Source organism: Emys orbicularis, chromosome 1, assembly GCF_028017835.1.
Source record: "Emys orbicularis isolate rEmyOrb1 chromosome 1, rEmyOrb1.hap1, whole genome shotgun sequence".
NCBI classification, from domain to species: domain Eukaryota; kingdom Metazoa; phylum Chordata; order Testudines; family Emydidae; genus Emys; species Emys orbicularis.
This window is the reverse complement of record NC_088683.1, coordinates 227,182,950-227,204,158: the sequence shown is the minus strand read 5'-3', so window position 1 is coordinate 227,204,158 and position 21,209 is coordinate 227,182,950. Positions and strand designations below refer to the sequence as shown.

Sequence of the window (21,209 nt, the reverse complement as noted above, 5' to 3'; positions counted from 1 at the left end):
GACACGAATTTTGTCGCCTCTACAAGCCGACTATATATCTATGGTCCTAATTCTGCCCTGACTTGCAAACCATGCAACCAGTTCCCACTGACATCTCTCTACATGGAATAAAGGAACCAGCTCCAAAGGGAGTTGCTTATCCAACACATACTAGGACTAATCTAATTGGACGCAGCTACATTGCAACTAACATTGAAACTACTCTACAAGAAGTAAATTTGGTGCACACTGGAGGACAGCGCGAGAAGGAGACAACAAAAGGGAAAGAAAAAAATGCCAACATTTTCTCTCTTACTTGAAATATTTCTAGTAAAATTCAAGGGAAGAGCTCAAAATGCAGTTTTCTACACTGAGATTATAGATAAGTGGAGACCAGGAATAATTTCTCAAACGAAATAGCAGTTTTCTATTTTATGTCTTCCCTGTACCTAGAGAAAAGAATTTTAGCATAGCAGTGATTTCTGATCAAAAGTTCTATATATTTCCTAATCCTAAAACAGATATTAACAGAAGCACAATTCTAAGTGACACAGTGGAAAAGGAACTGCTTTACGAACTATTTGTCAGAAATACATGGCCATCTTATTTCATCATCATGGGCATTTTTTTTTTTTTTTACCAAGTCAAACTCAGATTCGAAGGGAAGAAAAGTTGAGACACCAATCTTTGTTTTGCCTTACAGACTTTATGTAGCTACTGCTACTTGAATTCCCCAAGACTTCAACTTCCACAGATCCCCATCTGTTATCATTTACAGGGAGGAAAGAGAACACACACACACACTCTGTATTTACTAATAAAATTCATGACTATCAAACTGCAATATTGTATATTCTCTCTCACACATTCACAGATTTAAAACCTTTAACTTTTTCCCACTGGATATGAAGAAGACACTCACCAATTACTTTCACACAAGTTGAAGCAATTATCTGATTTCCCTCCCCTCCCTCTCCCCCCCCGTACTGTATTGCTTTTTTTAATAGAACATTAACAGTATGGAATGCACAAAGCCTGCTTTCATGTTCCCCCCAAAATACCTGTTCTTGGTTCAGATTTTTGTACTCTAATTTTAGACACACAGTGATAGGATCTCTATAAAAACCCATGATATAGTAAACAGTGATCTAAAAACTGCCATAGGGACAATAGAAATTATCTCTAATTTCTCCCTCCCTCCCCACACCCAACAGGGCACAAATGCACCTTAACATTTGAGAAATGAAAGTTCAGCTGCTTATTATATACAACTGTAACTCCTCCTTTCCCCTCCCTACACATGGCCCCCATTAAGTAGTGGCAGTCAGAGTCAATGTATTAGCCACAAGGTCGATGATGATCTGCTATATGAATTCTGGCACACAACTGTTAGAAATGTTACCTTGCTTAACTCAGATATTCGTCAAAAAGCTTCTTGATAATAATCCAGAAATAACTATTACAAAATAAGTAATTTGAGCAATGTTTAAATGCCTTCTAAAATAATAATTGTTAGCAGTAATCTTACACTTCATGAACAGTATAGGAAGAAGTATACCATCACCACCGGTAATAAGAGGTAGTAAGAGAAGGTTGTTTATTGTTGGCAAAAAGGAGAAAAAACATTTTAATTATGCCATAATTTTTCTTCCCATTCTGAATAGAGAAGGACACCTCATGATGTCTGGAAGGTCTAAATGGAACAGTAACCACCACACCATGATTTCACAGCTATGCATCTTTGTCAGGCATATGGACCAGTAAGAATACAGTTGTTTTACCCCCAGCACATCTGCAAATTATCCTCTTCTTTCTCACCTACTGACTTTGAAGCAACAGTTAATACACAACCCTATGATAACAGTGGGGGAGGGAGGGAGAAGCGAAGTGATACTCACGGAGGGTACATCCTGGCATTAAAAAAAAGTTGTGCAATTAGAAATCATTCTCAAAATAATACGTATGTGGTCCCAAACGATTAGCTAAAAATGCACAATTTTATATCTTAACTTCAGAATTCCTAGGCATGTCTTGTATTGTTTAAAATATAATTTGAAGGCACGCAACCTGGAACAGGCTTTTGTGAGAAGGTTTGTAATTTCCTGACTTCTGGGAGGAAAGAGAAGTGAGTTATTTTGCAGCTTTTGTGTAATACTTCCAGCAGATCTATGAACTTAACCTTTAATACATCACCATGCTTAATATAATTTATGAAAATGGCACATGCAATGAAAGGAGTTCACAAGTGGTGTACCAAATGCAATGTACCAAACAACTAAAAATATGTTTTTGAACAGCTCTAGTTCACCTGGACTTGTCAACAACCAATCTCACAATGACTTCAATGGAAGCAAGACAGGGCTCTAGATAAGAAGAAAACAGTACTAGAAATTAGGAAGCGGACAAAGCATTAAAAAATGTTATGGGAGATTTTAATATAAAAATACTATAGGGGGTGCAGGTAGCTAAGGTTGCTCACACTTCCCATTAATAGGACTGTGACAAAGTCAGGTTTTCCTCCTTATGTTGTACGTGAACCTATGAGAGTCTTACTGTTTTGCATGAATACTGTGTGTATCTCAGTTTCCTGTGTATTACACCAGTGCTTAGGTGGTGGGAATAAGGATGTGTGACTTATGCTGAGAACCTCAGGGGCAGGTGAGGCAGCTCCAGTTGCCTGCACATAAGCGATGCTGCCCTTCATAACCTGAGAACCAGGAGGGGGATGCAACCAGGTGACACTTTGCCTAGGAAGCGAGACAAAAGACCGGAGAAGGAGCAACAGGACAGGGGCCAGGGAGCTGGAAGCATGTCAGTCTCAGCTGCCTTGAGGCCCAGGGGGAAGCCCAAAGCTCTGGATCTGGGCTCCCCTCCCCCAAAGATGGACTTTACTGAATGTTCCTAATTTCTATGCTAGCAAGCTGTGTTCTATGCTGTGTTCCTGTCGACTAATAAACCCTTCTGTTTTACACGCTGGCTGAGAGGCATGGATGACTGTGAAGTTGGGGTGCAGGGCCGTTTGATTTCATCCCATTTAGGCAGACTTGTTGCGGGAAGTGCACGGTGAGAACAGGGGTACTGAATGCTCCGAGGTCAGACCCAGAAAGACCAAAGTCATGTAGGCTGCTTGCCATGGCAACAGCTCCAAGAGAGGAGGCATGTTAAACCAGAGTCCTGATTGGGTTCACTTGGAGCATTTCCCGAGCATTAGCGCCGATTTCTTCTGGTGCTGGTGAGTGCTCGACCCTCCTCTGCCCCTGGCCCCACCCCAACTCCACCCCTGCCCAACCCCCTCCCGCCCCTATTCCAACCCCTTCTCCAAAGACCCCGCCCCAACTCCACCCCTTCCCTGCCCCTATTCGACTTCCCCAAATCCCTGCCCGGGCCCCGCCTCCTCCCCTGAGCGCGCCACGTTCCAGTTCCTCCCCCCTCCCTCCCAGAGCTTTCTACAGCTGTTTGGCTGCTGCAAGCGCTGGGAGGAAGGAAGGGAGGAGCGGAGACACGGTGCGCTGGGAGGAGGCGGAGGAGGAAGTGAGGTGGGGGGGTGGAGCGGGGAGGGGAGCTTGGCTGCCGGTGGGTGCAGAGCACCCACTAATTTTTCCCCATGGATGCTCCAGCCCCGGAGCACCCATGGAGCTGGCGCCTATGAGCATTAGCCCTGTGACTCCGTGACAACTGGTGGCAGGGGTGGTACCAACTGCACCCTGTGGACAGAGCATCCTGCAGTAAGTGACTGGGGAGCAGTAAAACAAAGGGGGATTAGCGAGAGACAGGTGTGCTGAAGGCTGAGTGAGGTGCGGTTCCAGGAGGTGGAGCAGCCTACGGCTTAACCCCTGAGAGAGATTGTGACCCCAAGAAGGGCTGCCACACTGAAGGGAATTCCTCCCAGGGACTTTGGGGAGCCGAGAGAGCACAGGCCTGTGAGCCTGTGACAACTTGGGAACAGCAAAGAGATGGCCTATAACTAAGGCTGTGAGTCTGTCATGGAGGTCATGGATTCCGTGACTTTCCATGACCTCCACAGCGGCTGGTGCTGGCCCAGGGGCTGCCCGAGCCAGGCAGCCCCCGGGCCAGCAGCAGCAGTTTGGGTGTGCGGGAGGGGGCTCAGGGCTAGGGGCAGCAGCTTGGGGGGGGCAGCCCCCCTGCAGCTCCTAGGCAGCAGAGAGGGTCTCCGCACTGGGCGCTGCCAGTGCCCGCAGGCCCCACCCCCGCAGCTCCCATTGGCTGCGGTTCCCGGCCAATGGGAGCTGTAGCAGTCAGCACTTGTGGCCTAGGAGCTGCAGGGACGCGGAGCCGGGTAGGGAGCCCCGCCAACCCCCCGCTCCCCAGTATCAGCAGGAGTCCCGGCCACATGCCACAGCCCAGCCCTCTTCTCCCCCAGCATCAGCGGGAGTCCCAGCCGCACACCGTGGCCCCCCTCTCCCTCAGCACCAGCAGGGGTCCCGGGTCACCTCGACCCCCTCCCCCAGTACCTGCGGCACGCCCAGACCGCCCCCCCAGAACACCCTCGCCCAAGTTTTAGTCACAGTAGGTATTTTTAGTAAAAGTCATGGACAGGTCACTCGCCCGTGAATTTTTGTTTCCGGGCCGTGATCTGTCTGTGACTTTTACTAAAAATACCTGTGACTAAAATGAAGCCTTACCTATAACCATCTCCTTAAAAAGCACATTGTAGAGCTTTGCAGATGGAGAGGGCTGCTCATTGGAAAGCTCACCAAGGTGCAGCTACTTTCTCAGTTGGAAGAGGATGATCGCTCTAAGGAGCTGGTTCCAGACCCAGGATCAGAGGCCCGTGAGAGACAGGGAAGGCATGAGGCAGAACAGCAGGAGGGACAGTGGCAGCATGAACTGGGATGGCTGAGCTGAGAGGCAGGGGACCCGTCCAGGGCTGAATGGGGATGGACCACGGGTTGCCAATTCAGCAGGGAACTTCAACACTAAATTACTGCCCCAGGTTAAGGAGGGAGGAGATGTAGATACCTGTCTCACGGCCTTTGGGAAGGTGGGCAATTGGAACCTGGCTGACCCTGCAGAAAGGCTCCGGTGTCTAGCCCCCTTTCTAGGTCCCAAGGCCAGAGCTGTTTAGCCAGATGGGTGGGGTGGCAGACTGGCTCCCACTCCTGGCCCCAGCATATAAGTGTACTCTCCTGGGCTCAGGCTCCTCAGACCTCCAGTGGGAGCGGAAGGTGGTGGACAATGGGGAGACATTCCGGGGGTGGTGAGATCCTGGGACAGAGAGAACTGTCATCAGGCTCCAGGTGGTGCAGCCTCACCAGATGCTGCAGGGCTGTGTGACCTGGGTGAAGGTCCGAGGGATGAAGCCCCTTGCCCTGCCTATGGCCCAGATCCCTGTGCAGACGGGGTCAGGCTGGCTAGTAGTTGGGGCTCCCCAAGATATCAGCTTTGATGTGGATGATGGGGGCATGACTGTCTCTTTGGGACAGGATTCAGGCCCTGCTCCTGTAACGGCCAAGGATTCAAGTTTGAATCCAGGGAACCAATCGGCTAAGACTGAAGTGGTCAGTGTAAATGTCCTGGTTGACAGGGACGAGGAGTTGCTAAGCTCAGGTGCCCTGACTGTCTGTATCCAGACCCCTGGAGCTGAGTGGGACAGAGAGATGCTCCTCGCCCCCTGCCCACAGGGGGAGGTGGCTCACACTGTCTCTGAAGATGTTGTGACCAAAGCAGCAGGCTCACTGCCTGCCCTCACTGGGACACCAGGGGCGAAGCTGAGCCCGGGGGGGATTGGAGACCCCAGCTGAGCGTGGGGAACCACAGCCAGGGCAGGACAGCTGCCAACCAGGGCTGCCTTGTCCAGAGGTGCAGAAGGCCCCAGTGAAGGGGGAAGCAGCTAAAAGGGCACTGCTGGTGACAGAAATGCCTGGTCAGAGGGTGACCAAGATGAAGATAGTGGCTTTTCATCAAGAGAGCCCGAATCCCAGCATTCCAGTCTGGGGGACTGTGACCACAGGCAGCGAGAGGGAACTGGTTTCACTCCCCACTCCAGCCGCTGAATTCCAGACCGAGCTGCGGAAGGATCCCTCCTTAGAGAAGCTGAGGGAACTTGCTGGCAAAACCCCTTGTGGAAGGCTTCTGGGAAAGATTCCTGTGGTAGAAGAGATTCCTGTACTGGGAATGGGCTTCCCCAGGGGAAGTGGAACTATGGGGGATCAGAAGACAGCTAGTGGTCCCCCAGAAGTACTGCCCACAGGCTACTGTACCTGGCCTGCAATGCGCCTTTCTCAGGACACCAGGGAATCCTGTGCCCCAGGCAGAGGCTGCTACAGAACTTTTACTGGCTCAGTCTTTGATAACATCCAGCAGTACTGCAGGTCCTGGGACCCCTGCCAGTCAGTGGGGAAGGCCCGGGACAAAGGGAAAGCAGTCTTGAGACGCCTGCCCATCAGAGGAGCCTTTTCAAAAGGTGGCCATGCACATAGTGGGGCCCCTCAGCAAGGCAACCCGGGCAAAGAAGAAATACATTCTGGTGGGGGTAGATTTCGCGACCCGTTACCCAAAGGCAGTGGCTCTGTCCTCTATCGAGGCAGACACTGTGGCAGATAAGCTGCTGACCATTCTCACCTGCTGGGAGCTCCTTACAGACCCGGGGTCCAATTTCATATTTCCTGCTCCTGTGCTTGTGGGAGAAGTGTGGGGTCCAGCACACCCGGGCCTCAGCATATCATCCTCAGTCCAGTGGGCAGGTAGAGAGATTTAATGGAACCCTGAAAACAAAGCTGAAGACTTTCATGGGCCAGCATCTGCAGGACTGCGTCAAGTATTTAACTCACCTGCTATTCGCATAAAGGGAAGAGCCCCAGGAATCCATGGGGTTCTCTCCTTTGCAGTTGCTGTATGGGAAGACAGTGAGGGGACCCCTGGACTTGGTGAGGGACGAATGGGAGAGGAAGGCCTCTCCCGATGGAGAATCAGTGGTGGAGTATGTATTGACTTCACGGGAAAAGCTCACTGAGCTCATGAGTCTGGCCAGGGAGAACCTAGCCAGGGCCCAAGGGAAGCAGAAAGTCTGATACAACTGCTGAGCCTATGGGGGGGGGAGGGGGACCAGGTGGTGTTTCTCATCCCAGTGAGGAAGAATAAGCTACAAGCTGCCTGGGACAGGCCCTTTAAGGTCATCACACAGCTGAATGGGGTGAAATATGTGGTGGAACTGTCCAACCTGAGCCACCGAGGGTACCATGTCAACATGATAAATTCATACTGTGACAGGGAGAGGCTGGTACTGGCTGAGAGTGGGCAGTGGGAGGAGAAGGGGGACGATCCTCTGGTGGATCTCTTCCCTGAGACAGGAGCTGGCCTCTGGCTGGAATCAATTCTCTTCTCTGCCCAGCTAATCCCTGTCCGACAGGCAGAGATCAGAGCGGTGCTGCGTTCCTACCAGTAGCTGTTCTCCAGACAGCCTGGGCTTACTAACTTGGCTGTTCACTGGGTGGGGACAGGAGCCACCCATCTTGTCAGGTGTCCCCCATTCAGAGTCAGTGGGAAAACAGCCCAGGCCCTGGAGAGAGAGGTCAGAGACATGCTGGTTTTACGGGTGATCCAGCCATTCACCAGCCACTGAGTCTCACCCGTGGTGCTGGTCCCCAAGAAAGACGGGTGGATCCGATTCTGTGTGGACTATCAGAAGCTCAGTGCCATCACCATGTCTGGTGCCTGCCCCATGCCTAGGCCTGATGAGATCCTAGACAAGTTTGGGGGGGGGGGGGGGCGCGACTCGATACTTCACTACCAAGAATCTCACCAAAGGCTACCGGCACGTGCCTATGGATCCAGATGCCAGGTTAAAACTTGCTTTTGTCACCTCTTTGGGGCTATATGAATTCCCGGTCCTACCTTTCAGCCTCAAGGAGGCACCGGTCACCCGCCAGCATCTGGGGAATCAGTTACTGAGGGGAATAGAGAATTTTACCCTACCCTATATTGATGATATGTGTGTCTTTAGCCAGACTGGGGAGGAACATGTGTCCCAGGTGAAGAGGGGGCAGGGTTGCCTCTGGGAGGCAAGACTAGACTATAAATGCTGGGAAGTGCAAGGTGGGGATGGCAGAGGTGCTGTACCTGGGCCACAAGGCGGGGAGCGGTTGCTTAAAGCCAGAACCAGCCAAGGTGGAGGTGATCAGAGATTGGCCCACTCCCCAGACTAAGAAACAGATCCAGGCCTTTATTGGGATGGTTGGGCACTACTGGAGGTTTCTGCCCCACTTTAGCTCCCTGTCAGCCCCCATCACTGAGCTATATGATAAGGGTAGGCCAGACAAAGTGATCTGGACCAGGCAGTGCCAGAGGGCTCTCTGTGCACTGAAGGAAGATCCGGTCAAGGCCCCGGTGCTGGTAAACCCAGACTTTGACAAATGTTTTATGGTGTTCACCAATGCCTCAGACGCAGGGTACTCCTGGTTGGAGGTACCGAGCCACCCTCCTCGGGTCTTGGCTCCCCTCCTGCACTCTCCTTCCCCTTGCGGGATGTAGGAGATCGTCCTCTCCCGGTCTTCTTTTGTGCCACTTGGCAGATGCTGGGGATGGGGATCAGTGCCGGTCCGTCGACTGTGCTGGTGGGGCACTCCGCACCAATGCTGCAGTGCTCGGGGCAGAGTCGGACCTCAACTGCTCTGGTGCCGGAGTTAGAGCTGGCTCCATTAGGAGCGCTTGAAACAGATGTCTCTCTCTTTCTTAGTCTGAGGTTTGAAGGACTTGTAGATACAGCACTTGTCGCTTATATGCGACTCGCCCAGACACCTTAGACAACTGTTATGCGGATTGCTGATGGGCATTGTTTTTTTTGCAGCAATTGCAGGGCTTAAAGCCTGGGGACTGGGGCATGTCCAGTCCCTAGGCTGAGTCCTGTTCAGGACTCACCAAGTAAAATACACTAACACGCTATGGAATAACTATTAACTATTTTACAAGAAAAGTTTGTAATGCTGAACGAAGCGAAAAAGCTAGCTGAAGCAGCAGACATTTCAGCACCGTCACTGGTGGCAAGAAGGAACTGAGGGTGGAGGGAAACCAGTGGCGTCCTTTATACTGCAGCATGTGCATGCCACTCCAGAGGGCGCCAGAGCCGGTCCCCTACAGCAGGGGTGCGCAAACTTTTTGGCCTGAGGACCACATTGGGGAATAGAAATTGTATGGCGGGCCATGAATGCTCACAAAGTTGGGGTTGGGGTGCAGGAAGGGGTGAGGGCTCTAGTTGGGGATGCAGGTTCTGGGGTGGGGCTGGGGAGTTTGGGGTTTAGCAGGGTGCTCTGGGCTGGGACCGAGGGGTTCGGAGGGTGGGAGAGAGATCAGGGCTGGGGCAGGGGTGCGGAAAGGGTGCAGGTTCTAGGGTGGGGCTGGGTATGAGAGGTTTGGGGTACAGGAGGGTGATCCTGGCTGGGATCGAGGGGTTTGGAGAGTGAGGGGGATCAGGGCTGGGGCAGGGGGTTGGGGCCTGGGGAGAGGCTCAGGGGGCGCAGGCATGTCCCTTCTCTGGCTCCTATGCGGAGGCGCGGCCAGGCGGCTCTGCACGCTGCCCCATCCGCAGGCATCCCCCTGCAGCTCCCATTGGAGTGCCGGAGGGGGGCATTAGAGCGCCTAGGAGCCAGAGCAGGGCCATGCCGCGGCTTCTGGGAGCTGTGTGGTGTGGCCTTGACCCTGCGCCCCGGCTGGAGCGGGGCCAAGCCGCATGCTCCAGCCCTTGACCCAGTGCCCTGGCTGGCTTAAAACGGCTCGCAGGCCGGATCCGGCCCATGGGCCATAGTTTGCCCACCCCCGTCCTGCAGCTACCACTGAGGGGAAAAGCTTCCGGCACCGGTGCATGTGGCAAGCACGCCCACCTAATATGGAATGGACATGAGCAAGCACTCGAAGGAGAATGATACTTCCTTTCTGAATCCCTCCAATAGTGGGGCGGGGGGGGAAGAGAGCGTGCGAGCGCAATTTCCAAAGGTGCACTCTGAGATGAAGTAGAGTCCATAGCTCCCTATACTGAGTGGCTGGGTTCTGAGGAAGGACGTAAAGCTGCTTCCATCAACAGGTGTCAAAGCCTCACCTCTCCAGATTTCTTGGTCCTAGTCTTGAACCCCCTGGAGATCAGACACTTCTCTCAAACGTGCCCCCTTCCAAACACTTTAAACAACGGGCTTGAGGGTCACTGGCTGGCATAGACTTATTACAGCCAGACAATTCTTAAACCTTCGGAACTTGGGCATGCCCCACTACTTGGTGTCGATGACACTATTAAATCCAAATATGCAAAAATAAACAAATATAAAAACAATACATGTAAACTAACACTAACTACTAATCTAATTATTTACATTTTTTTTAAGAGAATGATGAGGCATACAGGCTCTGTCTACCTACCACAGGTGGGGAGAAGGAACTGAGGGAGGGTTGAGGGCAGCCCCACCTCTTCATACCATTGGCTATCAGTATGAGCATGTGGAGAGTGCATGCACCACCCTGAGGGGTGCTGACGGAGATTTTTTTTCCATAGCTTCGGTGCACTGAGTGAGCACATACCTAAAAGTGGAATGGACATGTACTGTCACTTGAAGAACCTTAATGTGTCATTTCCTAACTTTTCAGCACTTCACTTTATGACCTTAACATTCTTTTAATGTGTGCGGGGGGGGGGGGGGGGGGGAGAGAAGAGAATGGAGCATATACATACAATAAGGAGCCCAGCATGGGACAGATTTGAGAGGGATGTAAGATGGTGTCTATCATACACAGATTTTCAAAACACAGAAAAGATTCAAAAAACAGTGTCAGACTCAGGTTTGTTTTTAATAATTGACAGACAAGATTCACAGCCTAGGATTTTATGTATTCATATATAAATACAGTAGAACTTCAGAGTTACAAACATCAGAGTTACGAACTGACCAGTCAACCACACACCTCGTTTGGAACCGGAAGTACACAATCAGGCAGCAGCAGAGACCAAAAAAAAGAAAAAAGAAAATCTAGTACAGTACTGTGTTAAATGTAAACTACTAAAAAAATAAAGGGAAGTTTAAAAATAAGATTTGACAAGGTAAGGAAACTGTTTCTGTGCTTGTTTCATTTAAATTAAGATGGTTAAAAGCAGCATTTTTCTTCTGCATAGTAAAGTTTCAAAGCTGTATTAAGTCAATGTTCAGTCAAACTTTTGAAAGAACCACCATAGCATTTTGTTCAGTTATGAACATTTCAGAGTTACGAACAACGTCCATTCCTGAGATGTTCGTAACTCTGAGGTTCTACCATATCTACATTTTCACTAAGTGCAAAGCCATCTTCTGAATGATGGAGCTTACCTATTCTTTCGTATATGTAGGAAATCTTTAAATTGTCAAGTTAATTTTTAAAATTCACATTTTCATCTTGAATCTGTGACAAATACATAAAAAAATTCACCTTCACTCTATCTGTCAATACCTGTGCTTCCCTATATAGTTTCTGTTTTTTAAGTCGTACTCATAAAATTAAAAGTAAAGATATTGCCAGAACTGCAAAATATCTCCAATCTTCTTTTTGGCCAGGGGAAAGAGAAGTCTGAATGAGTTACTGTGAGTTCAGAAAGGAACTATTAGTAATATGAATGACCAAAATGAGATATGAGAGAGCGCGCACAGGTACAAAAAAATGTATGAACAAACCATCATGGATGGGCAGAAAACTCATCAGAAAAAACAGTTTCCCTTAATTTCAGACTGGCTTGTAGATCACAATCTATGGCTCAAAGGAAAGTTACATCATGTTGCCTTATCACTTCTTTTAACCTCCTGCGTGGGCATGCACAAAAAGGGAAGGCCAAATATTTTACATCAGAGAAAGAGCTTATCCTTATTCACCACAGCTTGGTCTCAGATATGAACGACACATACCTTTTTTGACAAGTGGCTGAGTAAAACACTGGGGTCTAAGCAAGACTGATAGTAGTGTCCTGTGGCAGTTAACTTTTTATCATAATAGAGACATGGCAAAGAATAAACTACACTGAAAAACTGAATAAGAACAGAAAAAAAAAAAAAGGTTTCCGAGCTATTCCCAGATGACCCCAGCAGGCGAGCCACACCCCATATTGCAGAGGAAGGCCAAAAAACCCAAACTTCTCAATGTCTCGCCAATCTGACCTGGGGAAAAATTCCTGCCAGATTTGGGGATGGGAAATCAGTAAGACCCTGAGCATGTGAGCAAGATACAGAGAATGCTCTTATTGATGCCTGGCTGGTTTGAGCATTGGCCTGCTAAACCCAGGGTTGTGAGTTCAATCCTTGAGGGGGCCATTTAGGGATCTGGGGAAAAAAATCTGTCTGGGGATTGGTCCTGCTTTGAGCAGGGGGTTGGACTAGATGACCTCCTGAGGTCCCTTCCAACCCTGATATTCTATGATCTATGGTGTATCTCCTCAGACCACGGATCCACCCCACTGGGTGTCCCGGCTTCCTCCCTGGCCAATCTCTAATGCTTCAGAGGAATACATCAATTCTACATGGGGGACAGGGATGGAAACTCTCCCTGGCCCCTGCAGATGGCTGGCTGAAGCCCTGAAGCATGGGATTTGATTACAGCCATCTAATTTAAAAAAAAAAAAAAAAAAAAGTGTGTGCTTAATTTCTTGTTACATATTTTTGTCCAAATTCATTTGTTACATTGCAGGGATGGACATTACACCCAAGATGCAGATCTGCTTATCCATTCTTTTAAAAAAAATCTCAATTACAGCACCATATTAAAATCATATTGCAGATTGGGGAGTGCAACCCTTTACCACTGAATACAGAAATGGAGATGAACACTCTCTGTACATTAACAGCAATGATCTAATCCTACATAGTCTTCTAAAATGCACCAATGAAGTGAGGTGTTCTGGGATGTTGGCCTACTGTCAACCAGCAACTGAGCTCAGATCAAAGCAACTGAATCTGTTCCCACGACTTCATGCACTTCATTTTGGACTGCAGGACTAACTGAAGTTCAACAGCAAAAAGCTGGTGCTTAATCTTGTGTATCTTTGTGCATTACAGTAATTGTGCATATTTTCATATACATAAGTATATGTAGCATATACTTACATAAGTATCAAGTAGCAGTAGTGATTTGTTGATTTTCAAACAAATAGAAATAGAATTCGAAATTAATGGAGATATCCATCTCCTAGAACTGGAAGGGACCTTGAAAGGTCATCGAGTCCAGCCCCCTGCCTTCACTAGCAGGACCAAGTACCGATTTTGTCCCAGATCCCCAAGCGGCCCCCTCAAGGATTGAACTCACAACCCTGGGTTTAGCAGGCCAATGCTCAAACCACTGAGCTATCCCTCCCCCCCAAATTACCAAATATCACTATAGATACAGAAATCTGGGTTATGCCTGCACATGTAAGCAACTATATCTGCTCACTGTAATTGACAGGATACAGACACCTCAAAAGGAGCGCTAATGTTGACACCATCCTATCTGCTCTTTGCCTTCACCGTACACAAAATGGGGTGTGGCAATATATGAGAGAAAACTTAAAAACTAGCTTTTAAAGTACACTTAGCCACTTCCCTAAGCCTAGTTAAAACCGCTGATCCTAGCCCAACCACACATGGAAGAGTTTGTCCGCACACACCGAGAGTCTATAAAACACCATGGCACAGGTTCTCCTTTGTTGCCTTCTTTCACGTATTCCTCCCCAATCTCCAAACGTGTATGTGTGTGACACACACACACACACACAAAGAGCGCTAAACAGATTGGATGGATGAAACAGAGTCTGGCCCTGTTCAGGAGCGAGCAGGCTTGGCCCATGTGTGCGCCTCTAAGCCAGCCAGAGCCTGGCACTGCTGTCGCCCCCGCCTCTCTTCAGCTCCACGCTCAGCATAATAGGACAATTCACCCCCGGGCTCTACGGGCACAGCAGGTGAGCCTCCGAGCAACCCCCACCCGGGGGAGGCTCTTCCTAACACCTACAAACTGAGCAGCATGATTAAGTCTCGCCTTCCAACAGCTGCCGCGCTCCTCGCTAGCCCCAGGTACTGAGCCCACCCCACGGCAGCCGTGCGCCGGTCTCCTTCCCGGACAGCGTGCGCCTGGCTGGATGCACTAGGACTCGCAAACCAGACGCAGCCTCTTCCCAAAATCCACGCGAGCCGCCCCTGCAGCGCGAGCTGCTCGGAGGGTTAACGAGGCAGGCTGCGGAGGAAGAGCGCGCAGCGGGTTGCAGAACCGACCCTGCGAACAGCCTGGCGGGGCTGCTCGGCTCTCCGCTCCGGGGCTGCAACGTGGGGCAGCGAAAGCAACGCCTGGCGCCTGAGCGGCCCCCGCCCGCCCAACCTGGGACATGTCAAACCTCGAGCAGGCCTCTCAGATTTCCTGTCTCGCAAGAAGGCAGCAGCCGCTGCACTCATCAGCTCGGCTGCTCGAGCACCTCGGCAGGAAAAGTGCAGCCTGCGCATCCAGGGCCCCCCGGGTCTGTTCTCTCTCACACTTTAGCCTCTCGAGCCTGCATTTCACCCCCTTGCCGGCAGCACAACGGCGGCTCCCGCAGCAAACACAAGCCAGCTGATTAGCCGGGGAAATCGCAAACGTGTCAACCCAGCTCGCAATCCCCATCCGCCCCAAGGGGATGGGTCCCCCCATCCCTTCCCCTCTCCTCGCCGCCCCAGCCCCTGGGCTGCACAGCCACCGTCACCCTGTCACTCCGCCTCAATCGGGAAAACAATTAGCGAGCGCGTGAGCCAAAGGGGCAGAGGAAAGGCAGCCGGCGCGCCGGGGAAGCCGGAGAGCCTCCAGCACGGCGGGAGACAGCAGCCTCCTGATCTCTACCCCACACCGGCCAACCACCCAGCCCCCGGCTCGTCCTGCGAAAAGGAAACGCACCCTGAGCGCCCCTCGCAGCACTCCGAGCTCACACTCACCCATGGATGTGGAGCCGGGCTCTGCCCGGCAGCGGGGACAGGCTGAAAGTTTGAGACGGCGGGACAAGCCGCGGGGACGGGAGCGAGTTAAAGCCACTGGTCGGGGGTGGGAGCCGAGCGAAGCGAAGGCTGCTGACTGAGGCAGTCGCCCGCCCTCTCAGCGCCCGCTGCAGCCGGGCTGCGTGGTGCTGCTTCTCGCTAGCGGCTCCTCCACTCTCATCGGCATCCAAACCGCAGAAATAGGACGGGGGGGAGGGGGAAGAGACGCAGTTTCCGCAAAGAACCTGGGTCCCCGCTGCTGCCTGCGCTGGGGTCAGGCAGGCTCAGGGTGCAGGCTCGGCGGGCGGTTGCTTATGGGCGGCGACTCCCCGTTTTGGGCTCCGCGTGTGCAGCAGAGCAAGTGTGAAGCCGGAGCTGGGTCTCCCCCGCCCCAGGCACCGCCACGCTGGGCGCTGCCCCCGCAATCAGCGGCTCCGCTCGGCAGGAAGTGTCGCGAGAACGCGCCACAGCCCGGCTGCACCGCCTCGGCCCCGCGCTGCCCGCAGCAGCGGCGCAGGAAGGAGAGAAGGGGGCTGGTGACCCTACTGAGACACAGGCGAGAGGCGCAGGCGTGGGGAAAACTCAGCTCCCGGGGTCCGCCTAGGGATGCTCCTCCTCCTCCCCCCCCTAGGGACATTTGGAGGGGAGAGAGGGAGGCAGCTTTCGGCTGTGAAACGGGGGAGGAGAACAATGGCAGATCTAGTCTGTTGCTAAACAGAACACCACCACAGGGATGACTGACCTTATAGCCATTGACTGAGTTTTGGGGGGTTTTAACGTCAGGCAGCGAAAACAGGCGGGGTGCGGAGGTTCCACTCCGCTGAACAAGTTCTGACACCTAAAGTTCAAACATCTCCCCCGACTTCAAAGCTCTATATTCAACTGAAATCTTCAGTCCACCCCTACAACGTGATGGAGCAACAGGGGCAGCTGGAGCAGCCCAGCTCCAGCACATCTTTTGAGAAGCCTCGTCTGACTTTAGTTTGTAATGAAACCCACTTACCAGTTCTACATTTCATGGCCAACGCAGCCCTACAGGTGGCTCGCTGAGGCCTGCTATATCATCGCTAGAGTTGTTGATCTAGGTGAGTATTTTCAAAGGCTCTTAGGGGAGGTTCTATTAGTTTGTAGCCCTGTATGGTTCAGGGGGTTGTTAGGGGGTCTGTGCACTCTATTCTTGGTGATCAGGTAGAAACAGGTCTTCAGTACAGATTTAAATGAGAATGGCTGTATAGTTCACCTCAGTAAAGCTATTCCAGCTGGAGTGAAGTGGCATGAAGGGGGGGAAAAAAAACTTGAGCTCTGTAGAGCTCAAAAGCTGGTCTCTCTCACCAATAGAAGTTAGTCCAATAAAAGATACTACCTCACACATCTTGTTGCTATGGAAAAAAAGAGACAGACATTAGTGAGAAGACAAGGCATCAAAGCTGCTGTAACTGACAGATTAGAGGAAGGTAGGTGATACTAGAAATTAGAGATTTAAATTTAAAAAAAACTTTCATGTAGAGTGATTGATTGTTCCTACTTTCAACTAATGTATAAGGATTTGAAGTCTACATTTGAAGACAATGAACACTTGTGACGTTGACACAATGAAACAGTATCAAAATGATTTATTATGCTATTTCAAGAACAGTAACATGTTTGGACAGAAAGAGGCCCAGTGGCCTGTCTCAGCTTCCCTACCTATTTGGTAACTGGTGTTTTTCTGAGATTGGAGTGTATGTAGAAGTTCAAGGGTCTTTGGAAGAGCTATACATATCAACTGAAGTAGACTCCCACTAAGAGGGAAAACAACTAAGAACTACATAATCAACTTTAAAAGATAAGGTGTAGGAAATGTAATCTAAAGAGAGATTTGCTCTGCTGAGCAGCTTTAACTGCCCAAGGCTGCTGTAGACTATTTCTTTAACTCTCCGTAGCATTAATTTAGCTGTGAAGATGGAAAAATGCTAGCAGCCAAAATGATATGGATTTAACATGTGGAGCATATTCTTTCCTGTTTGAAAAATAGCTCTCAGGTACCGAAAAAGCAGAAATTATAAAAACTCCTCAGTGGAGGCAGAATTGCCTACAAGTTTGATTAAATTTGTTTATTTGGCCATCAGAATCTATATTTTTGAAATCAGGACTTGAATAAGGTGTTTTATTGTAGAAAATTAGATGATCTCAGAACGTAAACTCTACAGGGCCAGGGGCATGATTTCAGCTGTTGATGTCATGCACACATTGTGTTTTATAAATACCTAGATTTAATTTTTTAGTAATACAGTATGTCCATTAGAACTAGCTTTTGTTCGGCTATAAAGCAACGTTTGTAGGAGAGTGATTCCATATGCTCAAGCAGTTTAAACTGAACCAGCTTAGACTTAACTGTATTTCTTTTCTAGTTTAAAGTATTGGAATTTTACTTTTTGAAAAAAACATATTACATGTCCAGAAAAAGAAAACAGTGCACAGAATGGCTTATAATGTTAAATGATTTCTTTGTTTTTATTAGACATATCTGTAAGGAAAATAGTAAAACAAATCCAACACTCAATAGGGACAGAATAGAAATGTAAGAGGAACAAGATAGGAAGAGAGTATCTCGTTCAGTCAGCTTTCACTGAAAAGAAGGATCAAGCCAACTTGTCCATTAACGTAGTTCCATCAAAAGCAGAGTAGAAGTGCAAACTGAAACATATTCTATTTCACTTTTCACCCCAGGCAATGGCATTGGAAAATTTCTTGTAGCCATTCTTCCATAGTCAGGGAGTGGACGATTCTCTAACACATCACAGCCTGGCTCTTTACTTACAAATGCAATCATACAAAATCTGCACAAGGTCCAGTTTACATCGGTCTCATCTACTAAATTCATCACATTTCCACAATATGAATTGAGGTTTAAGGTCTTTTTAAAATAACCAAACACCCCTTTTATAATGGCTTTCCTATATTTTTTAAATCTGTGGGATTACCAGAAAGTGTGGAAATACCTTTCCAGCACTACAATTTCAGCAATTGTCTATTCTGATACAACCCATCTGCGTCCATTTAAGAAGAGTCCAAGATCATAAGTAAATAATGTGCCAACCTATATTTAGAATTGATGGAACTAGTTTTGATAAGAATGAGGATGATTCCATTGTAGAATGTTAATTGCTCTGGTTGTGGTTCTAAGGAGATTAAGGTGTACTGGAGTAATTGGTATACCTGATTTATTAGGCTATGTCTACACTACCGCGTAAGTCGACCTATGCTATGCAACTCCAGCTATGTTATTCACATAGCTGGAGTCGACGTACCTTAGGTCAAGTTACTACACTGCGGGGGGGGGGGGGGCGGGCTCGACAGGAGAAACTCTCCCATCGACTTACCTTACTCTTCTCGTCGGGGGTAGAGTACAGGGGTCGACTGGAGAGCAATCTGCTGTCGATTTGGCAGGTCTTCACTAGACCCGCTAAATCGACCGCTGGTGGATCGATATCAGTGCGTCGATCCCAGCTGTAGTGTAGACATAGCCTTAGAAAGAGGAGCATTTCTGTAGCAGTTTCTAGAGGGATGGATCAGGGCTGGCAGGGAGATAGATGCCACAGTGTCTTCCAGTTTTCACAAACTGGCTTACTCCTATGTAAAATTCCCAACTAGGCTCTCAGAATCAGAAAACCTCTTGCCTTCTGCCACAGCACACTAGCAACTTCTGTCCAACTCAAAGGAAATCACTCTAAAATAATTACTGTATTTGAATTAGCCAGTTTCCCAAGGATTAAAGCATGGAGATAATACACTCCCATTCTAGAAAGTGAAAAAAGCTAATTTTTCTATAATGTAAGCTCTTTGTGGCAGGAAGCATCATTAGTTGTATGTTCATGCAGTGCCTATTACAAGAAGGACCCGATATGGTTAAGGCCTCAAGATGGTATCATAATATCCCCAAATAGCTTTCTATGCACTTTACTTTGCCAAAGGAATGATATACACTTAATAAATATATTACTGAATAATAAATTAGAGATAAGGATATGTTTAGAAAAGAAAAAGCATTTGGAAAAGAAAATTAATCTTCACAACTACAGTGTTTGCTTAGAAAAAATGTAAGGATTTGTTAAAATGCACAAAATTTCCCTGATGTATGGAATGTGATTATATATTTTAGATGAAAATGATTTTTTGACTGATGTATTTCTCAGGAAACAAAAATTCAGCCGTATGTAGGATGCAATTTTCAAAAGCACATAACTGTTCTTGTTGATTTTTAGGGTGACTTGTGCTCTTCAGTCACTTAGGCATTTTTGAAAATCCCAGACAACTTTCAGATCTAAAATTGGGCCTGAGGAATGGAAGCGATCTATTTGTCTCTATTATACTAAACACATAATTAAAAAGGTCTACTCCAGACCCCGAGCTTTGCTTCACTGTTCCATCCCTTCAAAGATGATAATTAGAGTCTAATGGTGATCATAAATAGAGGACTGTGATTCACAAATATTAATTTGGATCTTTGCAATTTTAGGGAAAGAATGAACTTTCTTGGCAATTGGTTAGAAAAAGGTAAACATTAAATTTTTGACTTCTGAGTTTCAAGAGAGAGAATAGACATGCCTCTTAAGGGCCTTTCAGGACCTAAAATCTGGACAGTGTTACTTTTTTACATTTTAGTGTTATGTAAAAGGATGGTGTCACAAAAAACACACACACACCCTTGTCAGACTACTGGAGTGCAGAACACTCACTTTTCTCAAGATGATCTCTTACATTTTAGAAATTGGAACGCTGCAAATCTGAACTTAGATATGATCAGAAATATTAGATCTGACTCTGTTAAGCCTAAAGATGCTATAGAGGACAAAAGTAATATAGAAAGTTAGTGACTTTGTGACTGCAATTGAAAATATTCTATCCTTCAGCCCTATCCCTAGATTCTAAGGTCACTTATTACACTACTTTCCATTTTGTTAAAAATCGAGGTTTTAAAAACTGTAAAGTGACTTGTGTAAACTAGCATAGATGGTCTTGAGTTTGTTACAGCAGTTTTAAACATTCAACAGAAATGTACACACACACGGCAAATGCATGCCCTCCCCATATGTGGGGTACAAATAAGGATTTGCAACAAAAAGGATATAGAACTACATCTTTTGAATGGAATAAGTGATATATTCAGAACCTATCCTAGAGTTTTCTACTGTATCCATCATCATAATATCCAAACATTATCATTCTAAGAATTCAAGAACATTTATGGGCACTATAAAGACAAGAAATATGAAATAGAATCAATACTACTACACCCCCTATTAGCCAGAAAGGAAACATACCCAAAATTATAACTAGATTAAAGCTTTTACATTCACAAAAGAGCAATGGATGAAGCCTTGACGGGAAAAAAGCAATCTAGTAAACAAATATTTTTATGGACTACATTTTTGCAGAAAGAATCTAGCAGAATTTTTTCTAAGGAAAACTGGACACTACTTCAATAACTACAGAGGATATCAGTTCCTGCTGCTAAAACAACTCATTAAAACAATTTGCAGCTCTAAAAAATTAAATTTGTTAAAACATCTATTTAGAGTTTGTAGGAACAATCTCTCTATATTAACATTGTATCTGTACATAGTCAAACATAAGCATACTTGAATGTCAATATATATGTTGTTGATCAGGAAACTATTAAACATAGGGTAATTATAGTGAATCGGGAGACTAAGTCACACTTTAGACAGTTTTACTCTTAATAGTGAAGATTAAAAAAAAAAAAATACTATTCCCCATCCACACCAGCAGAAACAATCATGTTAAACTTAAAAAAAAACATTGTAAAAGGTTTAATGGAGAGGAACTGCAGTACAGATGGGTTCTACTTTAAATGTATTTCATAACAATGCACAGCTAGCCACATCCCTGCTGGATGGAAAACTTGATAATATCTAAACAAAGGAAAGAAGCTTTTGTTGTTCCAAGGACTGTTTACTTAATCAGCAACTCACTGGGAGGGCCCTTCACCAGCCCCATTAACTAGAATAAAAACAGTCACAAGAAAAAGAAACCGGTCACAAAATAAGATTAGCAACTAAATTATTTACAGAATATTACACCAACATTTCAAGACTATGAGATTTAAATGACTCAGACAAGATTCAGAGCAACAACTAGTATAGTATGTGTGGGGGAAAAGTATATGAAGAAAGTAGGGAGGCACAAGGCTGTGCTAAATCACATGCCTAAGTATTTACTCAAGAAACAGGCTAAGGACTTTGTTATAAGAGTAGTTATGTCAACTTCTTATCACTGAAATTTTCTCTTAGCCAAGAC

At 47.6% G+C, this 21,209-nt stretch overlaps 1 protein-coding gene across 1 annotated transcript in view; it reads right to left on the bottom strand.

Annotated features, from left to right (window-relative positions):
* Window positions 1-15,162, bottom strand: part of SH3KBP1 (SH3 domain containing kinase binding protein 1) — a 368,936-nt gene extending 353,774 nt beyond the window's left edge. The window contains exon 1 of the mRNA XM_065400133.1: window positions 14,871-15,162. Within this exon, the coding sequence (XP_065256205.1) occupies window positions 14,871-14,874 (4 nt within the window). The 5' untranslated portion in view covers window positions 14,875-15,162. The remainder of the gene's footprint in view (window positions 1-14,870) is intronic.
* Window positions 15,163-21,209: the final 6,047 nt, after the last annotated feature.